Here is a 23,936-nt window from a genome sequence, read left to right as displayed (position 1 = left end):
CACTGACTGATAATCTTCAATTGGTTGGTGAGCCAATTGGTCAGCCAAGATACTACCTTTGATCGCTTTCTGAGATCGGTATTCAATATCATACTCTGACAACAACATCTGCCAATGAGCAATTCTCCTAGTTAAAGCAGGCTTCTCAAATATATACTTGATTGGATCCATTTTAGATATCAACTAAGTGGTATGATTCAACATATACTGGCGCAGACGCTTAGCAGCCCAAGCCAATGCGCAACAAGTCTTCTCAAGCATTGAATACCGAGTCTCACAGTCGGTGAACTTCTTACTGAGGTAGTAGATTGCAAATTCTTTCTTTCCAGTCTCATCTTGCTAACCAAGAACACAACCCATACTCTCATCAAGCACAGTCAAATACATAAACAACGGTCTTCCTTCAACAGGTGGAGACAAAATTGGAGGTTCAAGCAAATATTCCTTGATACTGTCAAAAGCTTTTTGGCAGTCTTCGGTCCAATCATAAGACTGATCTTTCCGAAGAAGCTTGAATATAGACGCACATGTGGCAGTCTTATGGGAAATGAATCTGGAAATATAATTCAAGCGGCCGAGAAAACCTCTGACTTTCTTCTCAGTTTTGGGCTCAGGCATCTCTTGTATTCCTTTGACCTTGGCAGGATCAACTTCATTACCCTTCTCACTGACAATAAAGCCCAACAACTTACCAGAACGAACACCAAAAGTACACTTATTGGGATTCAAGCGAGTTTATTTTTCCTCAAACGCTAGAATAGCTTCAACAAATGCTCAACATGTTCCTTCTCATCAATCGATTTAGCAATTATGTCATCGACATAAACTTCAATCTCTTTATGCATCATATCATGAAAAAGAGTAGTCATTGCTCTCTAGTAAGTTGCACCAACATTCTTTAAACCGAAAGGCATCACTCTATAACAGAATGTTCCCTAGGGTGTAATGAATGTGGTCTTCTCCATATCTTCGGGTGCCATCTTGATCTGATTATATCCGGAAAATCCATCCATAAACGAGAAGACTTTGAATTTAGCAGTATTGTCTACCTGTCGTACCTCGGAAAATGAGAGACACGACCTAAGCGAAGCGCAATCGCACGCTCCCAATGATGGACTGAACAGAGTCGCCACCGAACTTTATTTATTCCTAAAAAGGAAAGGGGAAATATCGATAAAACCCAAGAAAAAACGACAATGATATTGGTCGTCTCAACCAAATCAGGGTTCGGGAGTCGATTACGCAAGGGGAAGGTATTAGCACCCCTCACGTCCGTTGTACTCAACGGGAACCGTTAGGGTAGTTGTGCGCATTAGTGTTAGTTTGAAATGTTAGGCTTTTCAAGTTATTAGGTGGGAAAGAAAGAATAGAAGAGAGAAGAAATGTTTTTGGATTTTTGACGAAGGACTAAACCTAAGTTTTTTATTAGTGGGCCTGACAAGATTTACAAATCCTGCTCCTACGTATCTCAATAGAGAAATCAAGGCTTATGTAGTTCTGGGTAGAAAAATGTTTGTTTGTTGGTCGATTTTAGCGAAAGCTACTTTGTGTCAATCGACGAAAACATTGTTGGACTACCCAAAACAGGTGGAGAAACATTGCCTTGCATTGTTTTGAAACAAAGTACACTTCGTTTAAAAAAGGGTTTGAAAGATCAATCGCACGACGGCGAGGAAAGAAATTGATTGGTTTGATGTGTTTTGAATAATGGCGAGAACTTGGATGAGCGAGATATCCATCTCGAATCCTAGTCTCAGGAGTGCGTGGTATCCACCGTGTTCCATTTCCATCTTATTTGCAAAAGTATTTAATAAGAATTAAGTGTTTTGAATTTGATTGAGAAAGGGGTTTGAAGAAAACTGTATTGACAATTTTAAATGATGACGAGAGTTAAGATAGGCGAGGCATCCACCTCGAATCTTAATCTCAGGAGTGCACGATATCCACCATGTTCCACTTCCATCTTTATTGAAAAAGTGTTTAGATATGAATTAAGTATTTTGAGTTTTGTTGTGAAAATGACTTGACATTGGATCAAGCATTTGATGAGCGATTCAGAAATTTGAATGAGTGTTTGAGAGAAACAGAATAGATAAATTTGGATGATGGCGAGAGCTAGGATAGGTGAGACATCCATCTCGAACCCTAGTATCAGGAGTGCACGACATCCACCATGTTCCACTTCCATCTTTATTGAAAGGGTCTTAAATATGAATTAATATTTTTTTGACTTTTTATTATGAAAAATAGCTTGACGTTGGATCAAGCGTTTGATGAAGGTTTGAAATAAATGGAATAGAATGGGAGGAAGAAATGGACTGATTTGTTTATTGAGAAAATACTCGACATTGGATCGAGTCATTATTTTTGATCTTTTGGAAATGGTTGATTTTATTCTTGTGTTAGTAGCTAACTAAACAGTCAAGCAAATAAAGAAATTAAAAGCGATAAAATTATTACATGTCATGGGAGTGGGGGTACATTTTGTCGAATGGGGATTCAAAGTAATGAAATAATTAAATCGGGCCCAAACAACAAACAATGTGATGTATGAGTGTAAGTGCAAGAGAACTGTCTCATTGTAAGAAGGCCCAAGAGTAAGCCATGTGAAGAAAATAACACAACAAGTTATATTTACAACACACTTAAAAAAATAAATCGAAAAAAGGTAAAATCAGGAATTTGCACGGATGGAAATTGAGGGACACACAAAACCTAAATAATGTGCTCAAAGCTGGTTTGCGCATGTTGACAATAATTGAAATGTCATATGCGATTAATCAAAACGCGGAGAAATACTATCAATATATCGATAAAAATAATCATGGATAAATAACAAGAAAATTGCCAAATCCATAAATTAAAAATCGATGTTTAAACAATAAATCAAGGACAAACATTAAAATCAACAAGTGTTTAAAAAAAGAGAAAAAAAATCATAAAAGGTTTAAAATAATAAAAAATGGTAATAATAATAAAAACTAGTAGGAAATGGAAAGTATATTAAAAAATAAGAAATGCTAGAACCCAGGGATTGAACCCAAAACCTGGGGTTTACCAAACAACATTTCTGCCACTAGGCTAGAACTATTTTGTTATCCAAATATCGGCTGCATTACTATAAATATAATAAACAGGCGCTGAATATAATTAAATAACAAATATAACAGTAGCAGTAGCAAGTTCTTGTAAACATATTCATCTTAGTAGCAGGTTCTTGTAAACAAATGGAAGCTTTAAGGAAGCTAAAACGGGTAAATGGAAATAGAAACTCAAAAAGGAAACTAACCGGTTGCGGCGAGATTGACTGATGAATGTAGGTAAGGTTTCGTCTGAACCGGTCTTTGATCTTCTTGTCCGTTCTTCACCACCAAGAAAAACTATGGTTTTCTTTTCTCCTTGTCGTCGACTCCCTTTTTTTTCTTAGTGAACAGTAGCAGCTCCTCTCCAAACTTAGGGTTCTTTTTGTGAACAATAGTCCCTCTTTTATATGCTACTAATCTCTTTCCTCTGCTATGTTTTTTGTTCTGTAGTGGTCGTACGGAGGATGCTGGGAGGTTTTTTGTCCTCACCCCAGCTTGGTGGTCCCTCCCTCAATTCTCTTCATTTCGAAAACTTTACTGTTGGTAAGAAAAGTTTCACCACTGTAAACCTACTTAGGTGAAAATAGGATGCATTTTTGACTCGAAATGATTTTGTGTGTTATGTGTTGCAACAGTCCTGCTTGGAAATTAAATGATGATTTGGCATGGCTTTCACATGACTTTGGTGCGATTGGTTCAGAGGCAAAATGTTGCGGCATTGGCTTTGTTATGATGTTTGATTTCAATCTGGTCTAGGAATCCCAAGGAATACAAATGATAAGCTTTTTCTTCTTTGTTCATGCCATCTTAGTACATCGAGACTTGGTGAATTTACGCAGAACTCGTTGCGTTTGATGCTGCAGAAGGACATGCTGAATTTGTGGGTGTAAAGGTTCATGGTATTCATTAGGAGGAGTTCGTATGGTTATGAATGGCTTTGAGTTGGTGTGTGTGTAGTTTGAGGATTTCGGTATGCTTCCAAGACACTCTGGAAAGTAAATTGACTGTTTCAAGTGATTACTGAATGGAATGGCACCACTGCCACCGCCAGTGAGAGGTGCGGATGCACCAGAAGCAGCCTGATGGCTAGATATAGGAGAAGGAGACAAACTATCACTTCTCTGATGTGGTGATCTTGACCTCAAAAGTGGGCTTCCAATGGGAGAAACTGGGCAAGATATATTCCTTTGAATGTGGTTTTCACTTTCATTAGGGTTACTTTTCAAAACCCTGGAAGAATGAATTAAGAGTTTATCTGTATCCAAAGCAGACAAATTTCTTCCTTGTCCAATGCCCTGAGCTTTTGTCCCGTGTGTAATTCCAGAAATAGGGTCTGAAGCTTCAGGAACCATAATAGGTCTTTCTAAAGGTGCAACACCTTTTACATAAGGGTGGTCCAATAATTCACTTGCCGAAGGACGATCACGCGGATTACGTTGTAAACATTTCCTAACAAAATCTTTTCCTTCATTTGAAAGATGTTCCGGGATTGTTGAGAGCTCCTTGCTGTTACCAATTTTGAACATGGCAGCAACCCCTTCATATTGAGACCAAGGAGGCTTAGTTGTAGCCATTTCCAAAACTGTGCATCTAAGACTCCATATATCCACACCAAGGCTGCATTCCTTGGAATTCTTTATAACCTCGGGAGCCATCCAATAAGGACTTCCTTTGAACGACACAGGACAGTATTGCCCTGTTATATGTTTTGCCACGTCAAAGTCTGCAACCTTGACCCGACCATTTGGATCTACCAGTATGTTTTCTCCTTTGATGTCCCTATGAAGAGTATTTTTAGCATGTAAATAAGCAAGCCCTGACAAAATTTGTTGAGTATAACTATGAATAGCTAGTTCACCAAATTGCCCATATTCTTGAAGAAGTTTATGTATGGAGCCTCCAGATACATACTCAAGGTATATGTAAAGCTTGTTATCTACTTTTTCAGAACCATAATATTGCACAATATTTGGATGTCTTAAACGGCTCAACAAATGAATTTCCTGCATTAATTGCTTAGCACTTTCCATAGACTTGGCATCATCCGAAAACATAGTAACCTCCTTCATTGCACACATTTCACCACTTTCACTATTAAAGCCAATATAGACATGTCCAAATGTGCCTCTGTAATGAAGTTTTGGAAAGGTTTTTTTCAAGGAAATCAGACTACATAAACACCATAGTGTGAACTTGTGCTCCAAGAGTAGCTGAGAAGGAGATGTTCGGGATAGGCAACTTGTGTTGGATGTCTGCAAATGCAATATCAGAAGCTTCAAAGCTTGCAGAGTTTTTGGTTCTGCAGACTGGTATGACTTCATTTGGGAAAGTATGTTACAGGAATAAAAGCGATCTTGTGTCAAATCTTGCAGCAAAGCAAGTTTTGGCGGCACACCAACAATAGCAGGATGTGATGCTCATGTTGCTGCCATGTCATTGCCATGTTCTGAGAATCATAAATTCCAAGGCATTATAACCGTGGAAGTTTCAACGAGACAAAGTACTGTCGGCGAATCCCCTGCCGATAGCACCACAAAATCACCTGCGACTTCGCCACCACAACTGAATCGTATGAATTCCCCTGGATTCTATACTACAAACCGTTAACCTGTACAATCATCATGAACATTAAACCGAACCTCATCCGGAACAGCCTCGCAGTACCTGCTACAATCCTGCAGAATGCCAAAATAGCATAACCCCAGTTTATGATTCTGTCGTAAGGCAATGGAATGTTGTCGATATCGTTAGAGCTTAACCAATACGTGATCACCCCCTTGGAATTCCAAGACCCTTCTCTTGGAGTTTGCAAACTTCTTCATTGTTTGTTACGCTTTGGACATATTTTCTTTGAGTAAAGCTAAGACCGTATCACGTTCTTGTAGTAACGTTTGAAGCGAAGGGGGGGTCAAAAGGGTTGTTGTCATACTTAATTAGCATAGGAGGATCTCTACTGTATACTGCTTTTAATGGAGTAGAACTCAATTAGATTATTGTTTAAGGACAATGCTAAAGTTCCACATGAATTCTTTAGAGTGGTTGGACAGAAAGAAATGGAGCATATCTTTTTGCTAGCTCTAATAGTATGCAACAATTTAAAAACATCAGGCACGGTAACTGTGATTTTACTTGTTTCTATGGGTCCATCGGTCAAAGTAGAATTATCTCCTTTGTTCTCATTACTCTCACCTCCATGTTCAGCTCCCTCTGTAGCCTTTTTACCATGCTTCTTCTCCTTTTTGCGCTTAACCCTACGTTTGGCTTTACGCTTTGCTTCGGCATCATCCAATACACAGAATATTTCTACCATCTTTCCCGCAACATGACATGCTAGCAAATTCCCAGACTTGTTGAACTGGACAGTGGCAACTCTATCTTTATTCTGCCGCTGAATCTCACCAAAATGCGTCAAAACATCCCATTTGTTTGAAACAGAAGAATATCCACCGTCATTTATAGACTCCCTATCCACAGAATCTTGCTTAATTGTATAAAAACGAAGTTCCTTGTCCGCTGAACCGGTTACAAGATACCTCTCAGCAGGATCAACATCTAATGTCCATATTTCACTATGATGCCCCCCAACAATTTGCATACAATGCTGAGTATCAATATCCCACACTCTCAAAAACTTGTCTTTGGATGAGCTAACTATCTTTTTCTCATAACCAACAAATACAACATCAGTCACCTGATCACGATGATCGCGAAGGCGAAAAAGACCGGTTTCTCCAACAACATCCCACAAAATAACATCATTATCTTTACTACCAGAAGCAAGTAACGAACCAGCCTTATCAAAGTAAACCAACCTTGATTGTGTTGCGCGCCCGGTTAGGAATATTGTTAATGCTTTGAATCCGGCACTTGTTGCCAATAAACCTGCCTCCGTTGTAAAAATTGTTGTCTCTGCTGGCCAGAGTGGCACCATGAAGGAAGACTGTGATGAGATGATGAGGCTCATCAAAAGAAGTGAGTATAACGTTGTAGATCAACTTCTACATACGCCATCAAAGATCTCTGTGCTATCTTTGTTGATGAACTCAGAACCACACCGTGAAGCTCTGTAGAAGGTGTTGGATGTGGCGTATGTAGACCATGACATCACAATAGAATAATTTGATAGTATTGTTGCAAAAATTACCGCTTGTAACAATTTGAGTTTTTGTGATGTTGATCTCCCCGAGGAGGGAAGAGACCACAAATTGGCACTACACATATCCATGAGTTGCAAGGATGATGCCATGTCTAATGTGCTAGTAGACACTGGATCATCACTGAATGCGTTGCCAAAGTCCAGTCTTGCTAGATTATCATATCAGGGGCCTCCTATGAGGCAGAGTGGAGTAGTGGTTAAAGCTTTTGATGGATCCCGCAAAACTGTGATTGGAGAGGTTGAACTCCCAGTCAAGATCGGACCAAGTGATTTCCATATCACTTTTCAGGTCATGGATATCCACCCATCATATAGTTGTCTGTTGGGCAGAGCATGGATTCGCGAGGCAGGCGCCGTGACATCCACCCTACACCAGAAACTGAAGTTTGTCAATAACAAAAAGTTGGTGGTGGTAGGGGGAGAGAAGGCTCTCCTGGTTACCCATTTTTCTTCCTTTTCTTACATAGATGCTGAGGATGAAGTTGGAACGTTGTTCCAAGCTTTATCTATTGCTGAGCCTACTAAGAAAGGAACTTCTTCATTTGTGTCCTACAATGATGCTAAGTTGGCCATCGAGCATGGCATAACTACCGGTTTAGGACAAATGATCAAGCTGGAAGACAACAAATCCCGGGCTGGCATAGGGTATTCTTCTGGCACTTTCAACAAGCATGGGCTGTTTCAGAGTGGTGGATTCATCCACACCGTTGAAGATGAGGAAGCTGCTGTTATTATGGAAGAGGATGCAGAGGAAGATTATGGCAACTTTGTCATCCCTGGAGGGGTCTGCAATAATTGGGTCGTTGTTGATGTTCCAACAGTTATCCATAAGTCAAAGTAATGTTCATTTTGTTTAAAAACCCTTCTCCCATGCCAAAAGGAGGAGTGATGACATTGTTGGCTCATAAATACAATGATATTTTCATTCAATAAATTCATGTTAAATGTTTGTTTTTCCAATTATTTTCACTCTTTGCTTTTTGCATGAAATTGGTGATCACTATAAAACCCTAAAAATAGAATAAAATCAATCTTTTCATCTGCATAATGATTTACCTTGTTTGAATTCTAAAATCTCTTTATATCCCAAATCATTATGCAGGTTGATCAAACCCATTGAACATAATAATCCAACACCATCTCCCAACTTTGAATTCCCTGTATTTGAGGCAGAAGAAGATGATGTTGAAGAGATTCCTGACGAGATTACCCGTCTACTTGAACACGAAGAGAAGATCATTCAGCCGCATCTTGAGAATCTGGAAACAGTCAACTTGGGGTCTGAAGATTGTGTGCGAGAAGTGAAGATTGGGGCACTCCTGGAAGGATCTGTGAAGAAAGGGTTGATTGAGTTGCTACGAGAATACGTCGATGTCTTTGCCTGGTCATATGAAGACATGCCTGGTCTGGATACTGATATCGTGCAACATTTCCTGCCTTTGAAGCCTGAGTGTGTGCATGTGAAGTAGAAGCTCAGAAGAACTCATCCTGATATGGCAGTGAAGATCAAAGAAGAAGTTCAGAAGCAAATTGATGTGGGGTTTCTGGTGACTTCTACATATCCTCAATGGGTGGCCAATATTGTGCCCGTGCCTAAGAAAGATGGAAAAGTCTGAATGTGAGTGGACTATAGAGACTTGAATAAAGCTAGTCCGAAAGATGATTTCCCTTTACCACATATTGATATGTTGGTAGATAATACAGCTAAATTCAATGTATTCTCATTTATGGACGGATTTTCCGGATATAATCAGATTAAAATGGCACCCGGGGATATGGAGAAGACGACATTCATCACACCTTGTGGAACATTCTGTTATCGAGTGATGCCCTTCGGTTTGAAGAACGCCGGAGCCACGTATCAACGAGCTATGACTACCTTGTTTCACGATATGATGCACAAGGAGATCGAGGTATATGTTGATGATATGATTGCGAAGTCGAGAACGGAAGTTGAACATGTAGAGCACTTGTTGAAGCTATTTCAGCGTTTGAGGAAGTATAAGCTTTGTCTGAATCCTAACAAGTGTACATTTGGAGTCTGTTCCGGCAAGTTATTGGGCTTTATTGTCAGTGAGATAGGTATTCAGGTTGATCCTGCAAAGGTCAAAGCAATACAAGAGATGCCTGCGCCCAAAACTGAGAAGCAAGTCCGAGGTTTTCTTGGTCGCTTGAATTATATCTCCAGATTTATATCCCACATGACTGCCACATGTACACCTATTTTCAAGCTCCTCTGGAAAGATCAGCGTCATGATTGGACCGAGGATTGCCAAAAATCCTTTGACAGTATCAAAGAGTATCTGTCCGAGCCTCCGATTCTGTCTCCACCTGTGGAAGGGAGACCCTTGATTATGTATCTGACTGTTCTTGAAGATTCAATGGGTTGTGTCCCGGGTCAGCAAGATGAATCGGGAAAGAAAGAATATGCTATTTACTACCTGAGTAAGAAGTTCACTGATTGTGAGTCTCGATACTCGATGCTTGAGAAGACATGTTGTGCTTTGGCTTGGGCTGCTAAGCGCTTACGCCAGTATATGTTGAATCATACCACTTGGTTGATATCCAAAATGGATCCAATCAAGTATATCTTTGCGAAGCCTGCTTTAACTGGGAGGATTGCCCGTTGGCAGATGCTGTTGTCTGAGTATGATATTGAGTATCGAGCTCAAAAAGCTATTAAAGGTAGTATCTTGGCTGATCACTTGGCACATCAACCAATTGAGGATTATCAGTCAGTTCAGTACGATTTCCCGGATGAGGAGATCCTGTATTTGAAAATGAAAGATTGTGATGAGCCTACGCTCGATGAAGGGCCAGAGCCTGGTTCCCGATGGAGTATGGTATTTAATGGCGTTGTAAATCAGTATAGAAATGGTATTGGGAAAGTAATCATTACTCCTCAGGGCACACATTTTCCTTTTACAACAAGGCTAACTTTCAAATGCACGAATAATATGGCGGAGTATGAGGCCTGTATTATGGGATTAGAAGAATGTATTGATCTTAGGGTCAAGCATCTGGATGTTTATGGTGATTCGACCCTTGTTGTCAATCAGATTAAGGGCGAATGGGAGACGAATTAGCCTGGCCTCATCCCTATAGAGATTATGCGAGGAGGATTTCAACTTTCTTTACTGAGGTTGACTTCCATCATATTCCTCGAGATGAGAATCGGATGGCAGATGCTCTTGCTACACTTGCTTCGATGATCGTAGTGAGACTCTGGAATGAAGTTCCCAATATCACTGTGATGCGCTTGGATAGACCAGCTCATGTATTTATAGTAGAGGAGGTGCAAGATGATAAGCCATGGTATTACGATATCAAATGTTTTCTGCAGAGTCAGATTTACCCACCTGGGGCATCTGTGAAAGATAGGAAGACTCTGAGGAGATTATCAGATAGTTTCTACCTCAATGGCAATGTGCTTTATAAGAGGAGTTTTGACATGGTTTTGCTCAGATGCGTGGATAGACACGAACCAGGCCTGTTAATGAATGAGGTCCATGAGGGTTCATTTGGTACTCATTCCAATGGACATGCCATGGCTAGAAAGATATTGAGAGCAGGCTACTATTGGCTGACAATGGAGTCTGACTGCTGCAAATATGTGAAGAAATGCCACAAGTGTCAGATTTATGCAGATAAGATTCATATTCCCCCAACACTTCTGAATATGATTTCATCACCATGGCCTTTCTCTATGTGGGGAATTGACATGATTGGCATGATAAAGCCGAAAGCGTCCAACGGTTACAGATTTATTCTCATGGCAATTGATTACTTCACCAAGTGGGTTGAAGCGGCATCATATGCAAACGTGACCAGGCAGGTGGTTGTGAAGTTTATCAAGAATCAACTCATATGCCATTATGGTGTGCCAGACAAGATCATTATTGATAATGGATCTAACTTGAACAACAAGATGATGAAAGAGTTGTCTAGTGAGTTCAAGATTGCACATCATAATTCTTCCCCTTATAGACCCAAGATGAATGGGGCTGTTGAAGCTGCTAATAAGAATATTAAGAAGATTGTCCAGAAGATGGTTGTTACGTACAAAGATTGGCATGAGATGCTGCCATTTACTTTGCATGGATATCGTACATCTGCCCGCACTTCAATAGGGGCAACCCCTTTCTCTCTTGTTTACGGCATAGAAGTGGAGATCACATCAATAAGAGTCTTGATGGAAGCCAAGTTGACTGATGCTGAATGGGTTTAGAGTCGTTACGACCAGCTGAATTTGATAGAAGAGAAGAGATCGATTGCCATGTGCCATGGTCAGTTATATCAGCAAAGGATGAAGAAAGCCTTTGATAAGAAGGTCAAGCCTCGTGTGTTCCGAGGAGGTGACCTTGTGCTCAAGAAAGTTTTGTCTTTCGCGCCCGATTCCAGGGGCAAGTAGACTCCAAACTATGAAGGTTCATATGTTGTTAAGAGAGCCTTTTCAGGCGGTGCTTTGATACTTACAACTATGGATGGGGAGGATTTCACTCGTCCTGTGAATTCAGATGCAATCAAGAAATACTTCGCCTAAAATAAAAACAAAATAACCCGCTAAGTTAAAAACCCGAAAGGGCGGCTTAGGCAAAAATGAGCGTCTTGGTGGATTGAAAACCCGTAAGGGCGATCCAGGTAAAAGTTAGAGACATAAAAAACTGAATATGTGTCCCGCTAGATTGAGTACCTCACCTTGGGGCAATCTAGGCAAAAATTAGGGATTTGGCAAGTAACTGCATCCTGACAAGACTTTATTCTACAACTGTCATCTGTCAAAGATTCTCGCTCAGTCATCGTCAGGTGAAGCCTCAAATACATCGGATTCAGAGTTGGTGGAGAAATGGTCATTATGTTCAATGTAGCCCTTTTTCCAATATATATCACCAATTTCAAATTTGTAAAGATCCATGGAGTCTTGTCATTTGCAGACTACCATTCCATCGAATAAATTTGAGCCTTTATCCAATTCTTTGCACTCTTATTTGTTTCTATTCAAGAAATGTTTTGCATGTTTTAATTGATAAATATCATTGTTTTAAATAATTAAAATTTTCATAAATTGTTTTTAAACAAAGTGAACATTCACAATGACAAAAAGGATACTTGGGACGTCTTCAGTGCTCTCCCAAGGATAACATGATCTCCAAAAGGGTAAGACATTTGCTCATATTCCCAGCATACTTGTATCCTCATTTATCTCTCAGATAGTCTCCTCTGTGAGCACAGAAGAAAATTGTACATCCCACCAATCCCCCTAGAGAGTTTGGAGTTTTGGATGCAGTCTCAATCTTCTAATTCCCCATGGAGTCTGGATTTTAGCATTTATGTTATCAACTGTATGGGTGTCGTCCCTTGCGTGGATTGACCTAAAATCCCTTATAGATTGATAAATGGAATATGCCAATCTTTCTGAGGAAGTTGGTTTTCCCTCACTTCGAGTTGGAAGTCTCTCCGCTAGAATGAGCAGGAAATCCCCAGCATGAGTAGAATTATCAGCAAGTTTGGTTCGTAGCTTTTCCCCTTTGTGGACTTGTTTACTTTGATCTCCAGCAGATTTGCTCCTCGACCATTCTCAGCAGGGTTGATCCCACTTTTTCTCCCTAGTAGGGTAACCAGCAGGGTATCCCCAGTATTTGCCTACGGGTAACTCCCGATTCGTTCGTCAGCAGTGTTTCCCTAGTGGAATTGTCTGATCAGAGCCCGTTTGTGGTTTCCTCCCGAGCAGGGTGTTTGATGAAGATGTTTATCTTTCCATCCCCAACGGAGTAGTATTCTCTCCTCCTCAGAAGATATGGCTTCTTCAGCAGTGCAAGAAAGGTGTTGGCATTGGAACCTCCTGATTGGCGGTTATTCCCCACAGAGTTTCATCTCCCTCTTCGATAATCTCCCCCAGTAGAAGTTGCTTCTACGACGGATTTTATCCATGTTTAGATCCCTGCAGAGATCTTTGCTTCCCGGTATCAGTTGCCCCCATCAGATTGGATGTTCTCTAGTGGGCCTGGCTTTCTCTCTTGAGATGTAGTACCGGGTGTTTGTCCATTGATTCTTGGACCTGTTTGTGTTAGATATGTCTGTTTTGTCAGCATTCATCATACATAAACCACGCATATACATGCATAATTTTGACATCTAGATAGTCATGTTGCATTTTTTTCCATATATATCTTTGATTGTTGTCTCCTGCTATTTGGTGGTATACATTTCCCCAAGCAGATGTTTGTGTCTGATCTCTCATTTTAGAGTCAGCCCCATAGGCAGAAAGTGTCTATCCTTTCTTCCATACTCCCCACTGAGTTATGTCCTCGTGGATGATTGTTATTTCAGTTTCCTCCCAAAACATGTATTGGGATGGAATTTCTCCCCTGAGTTATATCCTCATTGGGTTGAGTCTTGTTTCGTTGTGTCTCTCTAGTTTGTTCCTAGATTGACTACTCTCGTCTTTCCCCTGCACTTCCCCGTAGTCTAGATGAATGATTGCTCAGTAACCAATAATTGTCCATCTTTTCCCCGGCGGAATTTGTGGCCTTCTACCCATTAACCGGTAGTTGTAAGTCCTATTTTTGTGGTTTTCTACCCTCATACCGGTAGTTGTAAACCCTATCTTTATCCCCTTGCAGAATTAACCTTATTTTGTTCATCCTAACCGATGGCGGTTACTCTTCTGTGGTTTTCTGCCCGGTATCCGGTAGACGTAATCCCCTCTTTGATGGTTATCTTTATCCAATATTCGATATTGATATTCCTTCACCTTTTGAGTATATCTCCCAGTAACCGGCGATATATCTCCTGGATCATTGCCTTTGTCAATGTATTCCCCAGCGAGTCATCTTTCATTTACCTTTGTTCGGTAATGATCGTTTCTCCCTTTGATTGGTCATTTTATACCTAGTATTCGGTATCCCGATGTCCTTTCCTTTCGGTCGATTTATCCTTTATTAACCCAGTAACCGGTTGTGGATAATCTTCCATGCGAGTATATTATCTATGTTCTGACGGTAATAGATAATATATCTCATGCGCTCCTTGGTCGAAGTCTTTTGTTCTTCCCCAGTCGAGTAAGATTCGTATCCCCTTTTTGCGGAACGAATGTCCATCCTGCAGATTGAGTTTGCTTTTTAGCCCTCCTTTTGGATGATGAGTGTCTTGGAAATATTCCCCAATTCACGCCTTGGTTGGTCACCTATTATATGCCTAGTAACCGGTAACCCTGGTGTTCCTTCCTTCTGCTCCCTATTATGACTTTTTGTCCCCTGAGGAGTCAAATTTCCCTGAGTCGAAGTATACCTTTTTAGGTCTTTCCTCAGATGATTTTGGATGTTTGATATCTCTCACCCTTATATTGATTTTAGATATTCATTCTCCCCGAGCATGATGTTCTCTCACCCTCATACCGGTGTTTCGATCACATGTCTCCTTGAGCTTATTACCCAGTAACCGGTAATACCTCATCCTGTTGTTTCCTCAGGTGAGTCCTGTTGGACATTTCCCAGCGAGGTCCCTTAGTGGATTCTCCCCATCTGAGTCCGGATTTTCATCCAAAGTATCCTTTATGGATAGTTTTTGCTGTATTGGCATATTCCCCAATACATGCATCTTTGAGTCAGCTAGAGTCTTTCCATTGATTTATTTTCATGGAATTCCTCTCGTGTCTCTCGGCAAGTTCTAAGTCGTGACCTGCTCACGCAATTTATTCCCTTTCTTATCCCCATAAGAATCCCCAGAATCTTTGTCCCATTGAGTGTATTACTCATATGGATGGCCAGTTTCTCCTGATTCCTTTTCTTCTTTGTGGACACATATCCCCACAAAGTATTACCCTTTTACATACATACATTTGCATCATGAGGTCTCTTAGGAACCAAAATTCGTCTCTTTGTTATTATTTAAACCCATTCTACCTCGTCGAGACGAAGATTTTAACCTTCACGTCTCCGGCTAGAATGACCTTAAATAGGGGCATCTGTAAGACCCTAATTTTGACCCTAAGATCCCTCATGGCATCATATCATTACACATTACATTTGCCTCAAGGATCATAGCATCTTGGCTCCTAACCCTAAGGTGGGAACTTTTGAGAGTTGGTTTGATATCACCAAGCATGCTTGAATTGTATATTGTTGCTTTTCTCATTTTATTTACTAACCAAAAGCACAAAAATATGTCACTAATATCTTTTGTTTGTAGCTTGAGCAGTCACAAGGTCCAAAGCTTCTAGGAGATCCTATGTGCATTGATAGAGCCAATTGAAGATGAAAGCAAACATGGCAATGGTTCCCAAAGCTCTCATCCATCAAATATGCCTCCTAAGTCTCTCAATTAATCATTTTGATCAAAGTAAATCAAAGGGTTTGAGGCTTGTTTCCCAAGGAAACCCTAATTCATCTATTCATCAATTGTGCCTTGCTCATGAAGCAACCTCAACCCATGATCAAATAAAATCAAGGTAAGTTCTTTAATTAATCATTTCATGCATATTTTAACTTATTTGAGTGTCCTCAATCATCAATTTATCAAGATATGAGGTTTGGACTTGAGAAGTTGATCAGTCAATTCATCTTACTATTTTGAAATACACTGAGACCTAACTTTTTATGTATTTATCAAATGGAGATGACCCCAAGAGAAAAAATGTTCTTAAGAACCATATTAACCACTTTCATGTTCATCAAAATTTGATTTGAAAATCTTGGAAGGTCGTCATCCATTTCAAAACATTATAGGTCATTTTGACTGAAACCCTAATTTTGGGTCAACTTCCAAAGAACATAACTCCTTCATATTTCATGTTTTTGAGGTGGGATTAAATGCATTAGAAATCTTAAGATGTCTACTTAAAATGTTATGTTGAGAAAAAGTTCAAAATTCTAAAATAAATACATGTGATAATGCAAAACATTATAGGTCACTTTGGACCAAAGGCATTGAAATGTGAAAAAGTCCAACTTCAAGTGCCCATAACTTCTTCATCAAAACTCCAAATGATGCAAAATTTAAGTCCAAATTGATTTCCTTGGAAAGATCTATAACTTTGATGTTGAAGGTTTTGTCATTTGGAGCTTGCATCATAGAAATAGAGGTGCTTAAAGTTTGGCTATTTTTGAAAATCTCACATGTACATGTTTTGCACCCTACACGTCATGACCACTTTTCATCAATTTCCAAGTCTCAAATGAAGTTTTGATCAACATAACAAATGATCCTCATGCAAAAATCTTTCCAACCATTACTCATAAGGTTGTGTTTCAAGTATGGGCATAGCATTTTCGAAGACATGAACATATTGGTGCATTTTTTAAAATCAATAAAATTTGCATTGCATGAGCCATTACTACATAATCTGCACGTCCAGTTTGCATATGCTGATGATTAGCTGCCAAATCCAAGTGGAATTGGACCCTCCATGCGCCTGTACAGGCCCATGCATGAAGGCCCTCTCCATTCATGCATATCAGCTGCTTTCTCCTATAAATACAATGCTCATGCCTCTCATTTCAGCAACCTGAAGGCGCCCTAAATGCTGCACAATTGAATCCTCACCCTCACTCAAAAGGAACTCACTAATTTTCTCTCAATTTTTAGATCTAAAATTCAATTGCATTGATTGTTTCTTAGATCTAAAAGTTCCTAAGCCTTGCTACCTCATTCCCTAGAACATACTGCAATCATTAACTCCAAGGAATTGTGCTCTCAAACTCTGCAAATCAGAGGTTTACTTCAATTTTTATTTTCTTCGAATCTACTCATATACTTCTTGGTTCTTGATGTTGTTGTGTGATCTGAAGTCCTCTTCATAGAGGCAGTTGATTTGAGCTTTAAATTTTTAAATTCTAACAAGTTCAGTTGAACACCACAGAAATTCCACCTCTAATTTCTCTCAATGTAAAAACCTAGAGTGGATTTTGTTGGTACAAGGGTGATGTACATCACCCCAGCTTTCGATTGGTACCTAGATCGTGGCATTTGGTACACGTTTATTTATCTGCAAATTTGAGCTTCGCCGGAAGCTGGCCGGAGAAGACGGTGGCGCAGGTCACCGTCCAATCTCCAGATTCAATCATGGCTGTGCGTTTGTGTTTCCAGATCAGATCTCGTCCGTCCCATGTTATGACTTATTTAAATGCTACATGTGATGCATTGACTAAGGAACATGGTGAGCGTGCGCTTCCTGGCCGCGTGATGATCCACGTCAATTAATGAGATCATATCAGACGATCCACGCTTTTTCACATTTTTTAAATTCTGGTTTTATTTTCTTTTATTTCTTTTAATTCCATTTTATTTTAAAAATTCATATCTCCTTCATTATTTGTCCAAAAAATGTGAGACCAATTGCATTTTTCTTCTTTTAATTTCTAGTTTCTAAAAATGATTTTTTATTTTTTTTTATTTTATCATTTGATATTTTTTTAAGAATTTTCTCTTTTCTGCCTATTTTTAATTCATTTTAAATAGTTTTTGATATTCAAAAAATACAAAAACATTTTTCCAACCTCTTTGAATGATGATAGATCTATGAAAAATATTCTCATCAATTTATTAATTGATTTGAGATTTATTTGAGATTTTAATTCAATTAGGTTATTTTTATGCATTTTTAATTTATCAAAAATAGTTTCTTGACTTCTAATCTTCATCTTACTTCTGTTTACCATTGTTTGACCTTGATCTTCTCTATCTTTGATCAATGCTTGTTGACTATTTCTTTCTATTTCCATTAATGTACTTTAATATTCATCTTCTTCTTCTTCTTCTTCTTTTTCTTTTTTGATCAATGAGTTAAAGGTTGGTGGTTAGCCTTGATGTATGGGAGGTTTAACCTTCCTTGATTCAAATCTAATTCAACTTGATCATGGATCAAGTGAATGACTTTGCATTAAGGATAGGTTGCCTCCTAATCAAGCAAAGAACCTAAATCAATACAAGATCATTTCTCATCTTCTTTTTGGCATGGCAAGTTATAGGAGTTTGATTCATTAATCAAAATCTCTAACTTGTGTTGTTGCCTACATTATTATTGACCGGCCTCAGATAGTTGTGACTTCTACATAAGTCCAATTACGATTGCTTAACATAGTGCTAAATTGCATTATGGCACACTAATTCTAACACTAACCATTAACCATTAACATTTAATTCTTGCTCTTTACATTTATGCAATTTACTATTCTTGTACATATTATTCATTCGCTTTTGCCCTTTGCTCATTTGAGTACATGTTTATGTTAATGCAATTTTCCTTTTGCTCACTTGAGCACATAATTATGTATATATTATTGTGTTTGTGTTTTGTTTTGATTGCCCTGGACCAAAATGCAAAAAATGGACAAATGGACTGAGATTCTAGGACATTCCCTATGCAAAAATGGAGTAAAAATGCCTCAATGTTGAAGATGGATTAGAATGACTAAATCTCCAAACTCATTCTTGTCCATTCTTGATTTACTTCATGGAACTCTTTGATGTGTGTGCTTTTGTGCTAGGGAATCGTATTTGAGCCAAATTGAAGAACCATTGTCATGTGCTTCAAAGAGAAAGATACAAGAGCCATTGGGGATCTTCTAAGAGCTTGCTTGATTAAATTGATTTGCTTGAGCTTACACTTATTTGCTTGCTTATTCCAAAGGATGGGAGCTACTTGGATCATCAATATGATCTCAAGAGAGGAACTCCATTTGTGGTCTTGTTTCTTATCCTTCATCTCTTGTATGATTAGGACTCTAGCCATTCTTCTTCTTCCCTTCACTCTAACCCAAGCCAAAACTTTTGTGCAAACATTAACACTTGTTTTCAAACATTAGAAACCTAAGCCTTATGCTTTTGATTTTAAAACTTTAAGTCAACTTTGACCATATTTTGTAAATATTTTCAATTTGTAAATATAACTCATTCAAATACTTTTGTGGTTCCAATGGCCACTTCTTATCAAAAAATTTCATAACCTTTAGTTATTAGGTTTGGGTTATACTTGAGGTAGATGTAATACTCACCTATATCCTTAGTGATGGATAATGAGTCTTCCATGCTTATTATAGGGTTAACCCCTCACTAGCATGTTGAAGCTATCCTCACATGGTGGATTTGTGGTTTTAGGTTGAGTTTTCTCCCTTGGATAACAAAAGATCTTAAAAGCTTTTGGACCAATCAATTCACCAACTTGTTTTGAGATTTTTACCCCGAACTACGAGGTTTTGATCCTAATCTTTTTTTAAGATGGTACGTAGGCAATGGGTTTATCCATCCAAACACAAAATTGTAAATAACTTGTATATTCTCTTCTCATCTCTTCAATCATGTTTGCACAAACAAATTTTTCACAAAATACCAACCTTACAACAAGTGTAAAAAGGGCTCCCTAGGAGTACCTAGAATGTTTTGGATGCTTAAAACTTTCCCATTGCATAACCAACCCTCTTACCCCGATCTCTAACATTTTTACTAGTTTTTGATTCGATAAAACTATTAGGTTTTTGTTCGCTTTCTAACCATTCCTTTGGATAAATAGAAGTGTGGTGGCGACTCGACTTGTATGGTTTACTTTTGATTTAGACAATAAATCTAAAGGTAACGAATACCCCGCTACAACGTGTTGAATGTGTCAACCTATGTAAGTCATGTGTCGACCTGTTCAATGCATGTGTCGACCTGTATAGGTCATGAGTTGACACATGCAATCGACAAGCTTTAAAAATGAGTTACATGTGTCGACACATAGGAAAATGTTTCTTCTATGTGTCGACCTATATCACGTATGTGTCGACACATAGATTGTTTTTCCCATAAAAATTTGTTTTTGATGAATGAAAACTTTTCCATCCTATTTCAAAAAAAATTATGCTTCCTAATACTAAGATGCACATTAAGACTCAGAGGATATCTTCCAATATACATAAACGCTAAAGTATCCTAGTTTTGACATCATACAAAACACATCTAATTGGAAGTTGCACTCACATGAATTTGGAAGTGTCTGCTATGAATGACAGCATGGTCATTGATACCCCAACTAATGGTTCAGTGACTACTTCGTTGGAGTGTTCGAATTGTCCTTTGACAATTTATGGTAGAGATTTTGGGATTCATTTGGTTTGTTTGCCTCTAAGTCAACTTGATGTTATTCTGTGAATAAATTGTTTGGAGTTCAACCATATGTTTATCAAATGTTTTAATAAATCGATGAAGTTTCTTGAACTCGAGGAGAGTAAGGAGTCGAGTTTCATGACCGCGAGACAGGTAGGGATGTCCTTGAGAGATAGTGCTCAAGTGTTCATGGTGTCCTTGTCCTTGAGATAGGGAAGCAAGAGAGTGATTACAGATCTACCTGTTGTATATGAGTTTCCTGAGGTATTCCTATATGACATTAGTGATTTTCCACTGGAGAGCGAAGTCGGGTTCCCTTTAGACTTAGTATCTGGTACTAGTATTGTATCGATAGCTTCATATAAGATGGATGCTTCAAAGCTGAGTGAGATGAAGAAACAGATAATGGATTTACTTGAGAAGAAGTTTGTTCGACCTAGTGTTTCTCTGTGGAGAGCATCGGTGCTATTAGTAAATAAGAAAGATGGTAGCATTAGGTTGTGTGTTGACTACCAACAGCTAAACAAGGTTATTATTAAGAATAAGTATCCTCTTGCGAGAATTGATGATTTGGTGGATCAGTTGGTTGGTGCTTGTGTATTCAGTCAGATTGATTTGTGTTTGGGTTATCGTCAGATTCGTTTGAAGTCAGACGATATTTCAAAGTCCGTTACTGAGATTATAAGTTTTCTTGGTTTGGATGGTTACTACATAAGTTTTATCGAAGGCTTTTCGAAGTTATCAATTTGGTTCTAGATTTGAAGTGTTCAGTGACCACAAGAGTTTGAAGTATCTATACGATCAGAAAGAGTTGAATATGAGGTAGAGGAGGTGGCTCGAATTTCTGAAGGATTATGAATTTGGATTGAGTTACCATCCTGATAAAGCCAATGTCGTAGCTGATGCCTTGAGCATAAATTTGTTGCATGTGTTAATGCTTATGGTTCAAGAATTGAAGTTAATCGAGTAATTCAAAGATATGAGTTTGTTGTGTGAAAGGACTCCTAACAGTGTGAAGTTGGGTATGTTAAGGCTTACTAGTGGTATCCTTGAAGAAATTAGAGAAGTTCAGAAATTCGATTGGGATTAGTTAATCGGCTAGTGTTAATCAATCAATGTAAAGGAGGTGATTTCAGGATAGATGAGAATGGTGTAATGAGATCCACATACAGAGTTTGCGTGCCTGATGTGCAAGATCTTAAGAACATTATTCTTGAGGAAAGGCATATGAGTGGACTTAGTATTCATCCTGGTACTACTAAAATGTATCAAGACTTGAAGAAAATATTTTGGTGGCCATGAATGAAGAAAGATATAGTTGAGTTCATTTATGCGTGTTTGACTTGCTAGAAGTCAAAGATTGAACATCAGAAGTCGTCACGGTTGATGCAACCATTGAGTATTCCTGAGGGGAAGTAGGATAGAATTTACATGGATTTTGTGATGAGTTTTCCTAAGACTTCTAAAGGGAATGATTCAGTTTGGGTTATAATGGACAGGTTGACTAAATCGGCTCATTTTATTCCGATTGAGATCAGTTATCCCTTGCAAAAGTTGGTCGAGTTGTAAATTGAGAAGGCTGTTAGCTTACATGGTATTCCTTCGAGTAATGTTTATGATAGGGATATGAGATTCATATTGAGGTTTTGGAAGAGTTAACAGGAAGTCATGGGTACTAAGTTGAAGTTGACTTCTGCTTATCATCCGCAGACAGATGGTCAGATAGAAAAGACATCAAATATTTTGAGGATTTGGTGGAAGCTTATGTTTTAGAGCAAGGAGGTAACTGGGACAGTTACTTACCATTGGTTGAGTTCACTTACAACAACAATTTCCATTATAGTATTGGAATGGCACCATTCGAAGCTTTGTATGATATAAGGTGTAGGACATATTTGTGTTGGTATGATTCTGGAGAGGGTGTTGTGCTTGGCCCTGAGATTGTTTAACAGACTACTAAGAAGATCAACATAATTCAAGAGAACATAAAAGCTTCGCAGAGTCGTCAAAAGAGCTATCATGACAAGAGAAGGAAAACACTTGATTTCTAGGAGGGAGATCATGCATTTTTCAGAGTTACTTTGGTAACCGGTGTTGGTCGTGCATTGAAGTATAAGAATCTTATGCCTCATTTCATTGGTATGTTTCAGATTCTTCAGAGGGTAGGAGAGGTGGCCCACCGAGTTGCATTATCATCATATATTTCAAATCTCCATGATGTGTTTCAAGTGTCTCAGCTTAGGAGGTATATTCATGATCTGTCTAATGTGATCCAGTTGGATGATGTGCAAATTAGAGAGAACTTGAATATTGAGACATTGTCGTTGAGGATTGAGGATCGTGAAGTGAAGCACTTTTGAGGCAAAGAGATCACTTCGGTGAAGGTTGTTTGGGGAGGTCATGTTGGTGACAATATGTCGTGGGAGCTCGAGAGTAAGATGAGAGAGTCTTATCCATAGCTTTTCCCGTTAGGTAATTTTTTAGGGCGAAAATTTATTAAGTGGAAGAGAGTTGTAACACCCAATTTAATTAGTTCTTTATTTAATTATTTCTTGATTTATTTAATTAATTAATTTAAATATTATTTTGTGTGATTTATGACGTGTTTGGCCGGTGACGACACTTGTTATGGATTGCATGATTAATTAGATTTTTGGTGGAATTTAATTAATTGAATAATGATAAATTAGTAGAAAATTGAGAGAATATTAAGAGTTGGGTAAAAAGTGTAAACAATGAAAATTGGAAGAATAATGGAGATAACTCATGTTTAATTAGGCCATATTATAATTATAAGAATTTTAATTAGGTTATAATATATATTTAGAGAATTAGAAGGAAGAAGGGTTTTCTAGAGTTTACAGTAACATAAAAAGATAAGAGTTAGAGAGCATTGAGAGAGAGCTAGGGCTTGAGAAGGAGAACCATAGAAGAGTTTGATTGCTTGTTTTTGCTGGATTTTCAAGATAGGGGGATTATTCATCTGAGTGTGTCTTAATTATGAAAGGGTAGAGAGGTTTCCTTTAACCTCCAATAGGGTTTTCTTCCTTCTCTTTTGATTGACTATTTGATGAGTTAAATGGATGTGAATCTATTTTTATGCCATGATTAATATGAAGTTCGTAATTTATTTGTGTATGATTTATTGTTCATGAGGGGATTGGTATAAAGAGGATATTTATGGTGAAATTGAGGGATTCTGTGGTAATATTATGAATATGATTTTTGTGAATAATGGATGGAATAACATGTTAAATTGATGAGAAATAATATGATAAAATATGGTGAACATGTGTGTATCAATTCTGGACTGTTTAGGTATTTATGAATTGAGTTTTGAGTTGTAACATGCTGCAATGACAGAATCAGGCTTTTGGTTTCGCAGGTCTGCATGCTTTCGTCCAGCGAGCTGATGTTCTTGCATGGGGAGAATAACAACACAGAGTTGCAGTTTCTGTGTCGATTTGTCGGTTTATTTTCCGATTCCAACAACTGTCGGTTGTTGTTTGGTTGCGTTCAATAAGATAAACTGATATGTTTGAATCTTGTGTGGATGTATGTTCCATGTGTGAATATATGTTGTGAAATGCAATTTTAATTATCAGAATTATTGT

General features: G+C 38.4%; 1 protein-coding gene across 1 annotated transcript; it reads right to left on the bottom strand.

Moving 5' to 3' along the window:
• Window positions 1-3,727: 3,727 nt before the first annotated feature.
• Window positions 3,728-5,691, bottom strand: LOC127082999 (mitogen-activated protein kinase kinase kinase YODA-like). The gene has a single exon (XM_051023235.1). It carries the CDS (start codon window positions 5,402-5,404, stop codon window positions 3,881-3,883), a length of 1,524 nt encoding a protein of 507 aa, XP_050879192.1. The 5' UTR covers window positions 5,405-5,691; the 3' UTR covers window positions 3,728-3,880.
• Window positions 5,692-23,936: the final 18,245 nt, after the last annotated feature.

The sequence above is a fragment of the Lathyrus oleraceus genome, chromosome 5, assembly GCF_024323335.1.
Source record: "Lathyrus oleraceus cultivar Zhongwan6 chromosome 5, CAAS_Psat_ZW6_1.0, whole genome shotgun sequence".
Lineage (NCBI taxonomy): Eukaryota > Viridiplantae > Streptophyta > Magnoliopsida > Fabales > Fabaceae > Lathyrus > Lathyrus oleraceus.
This window is presented reverse-complemented; position numbering and strand designations above follow the sequence as displayed.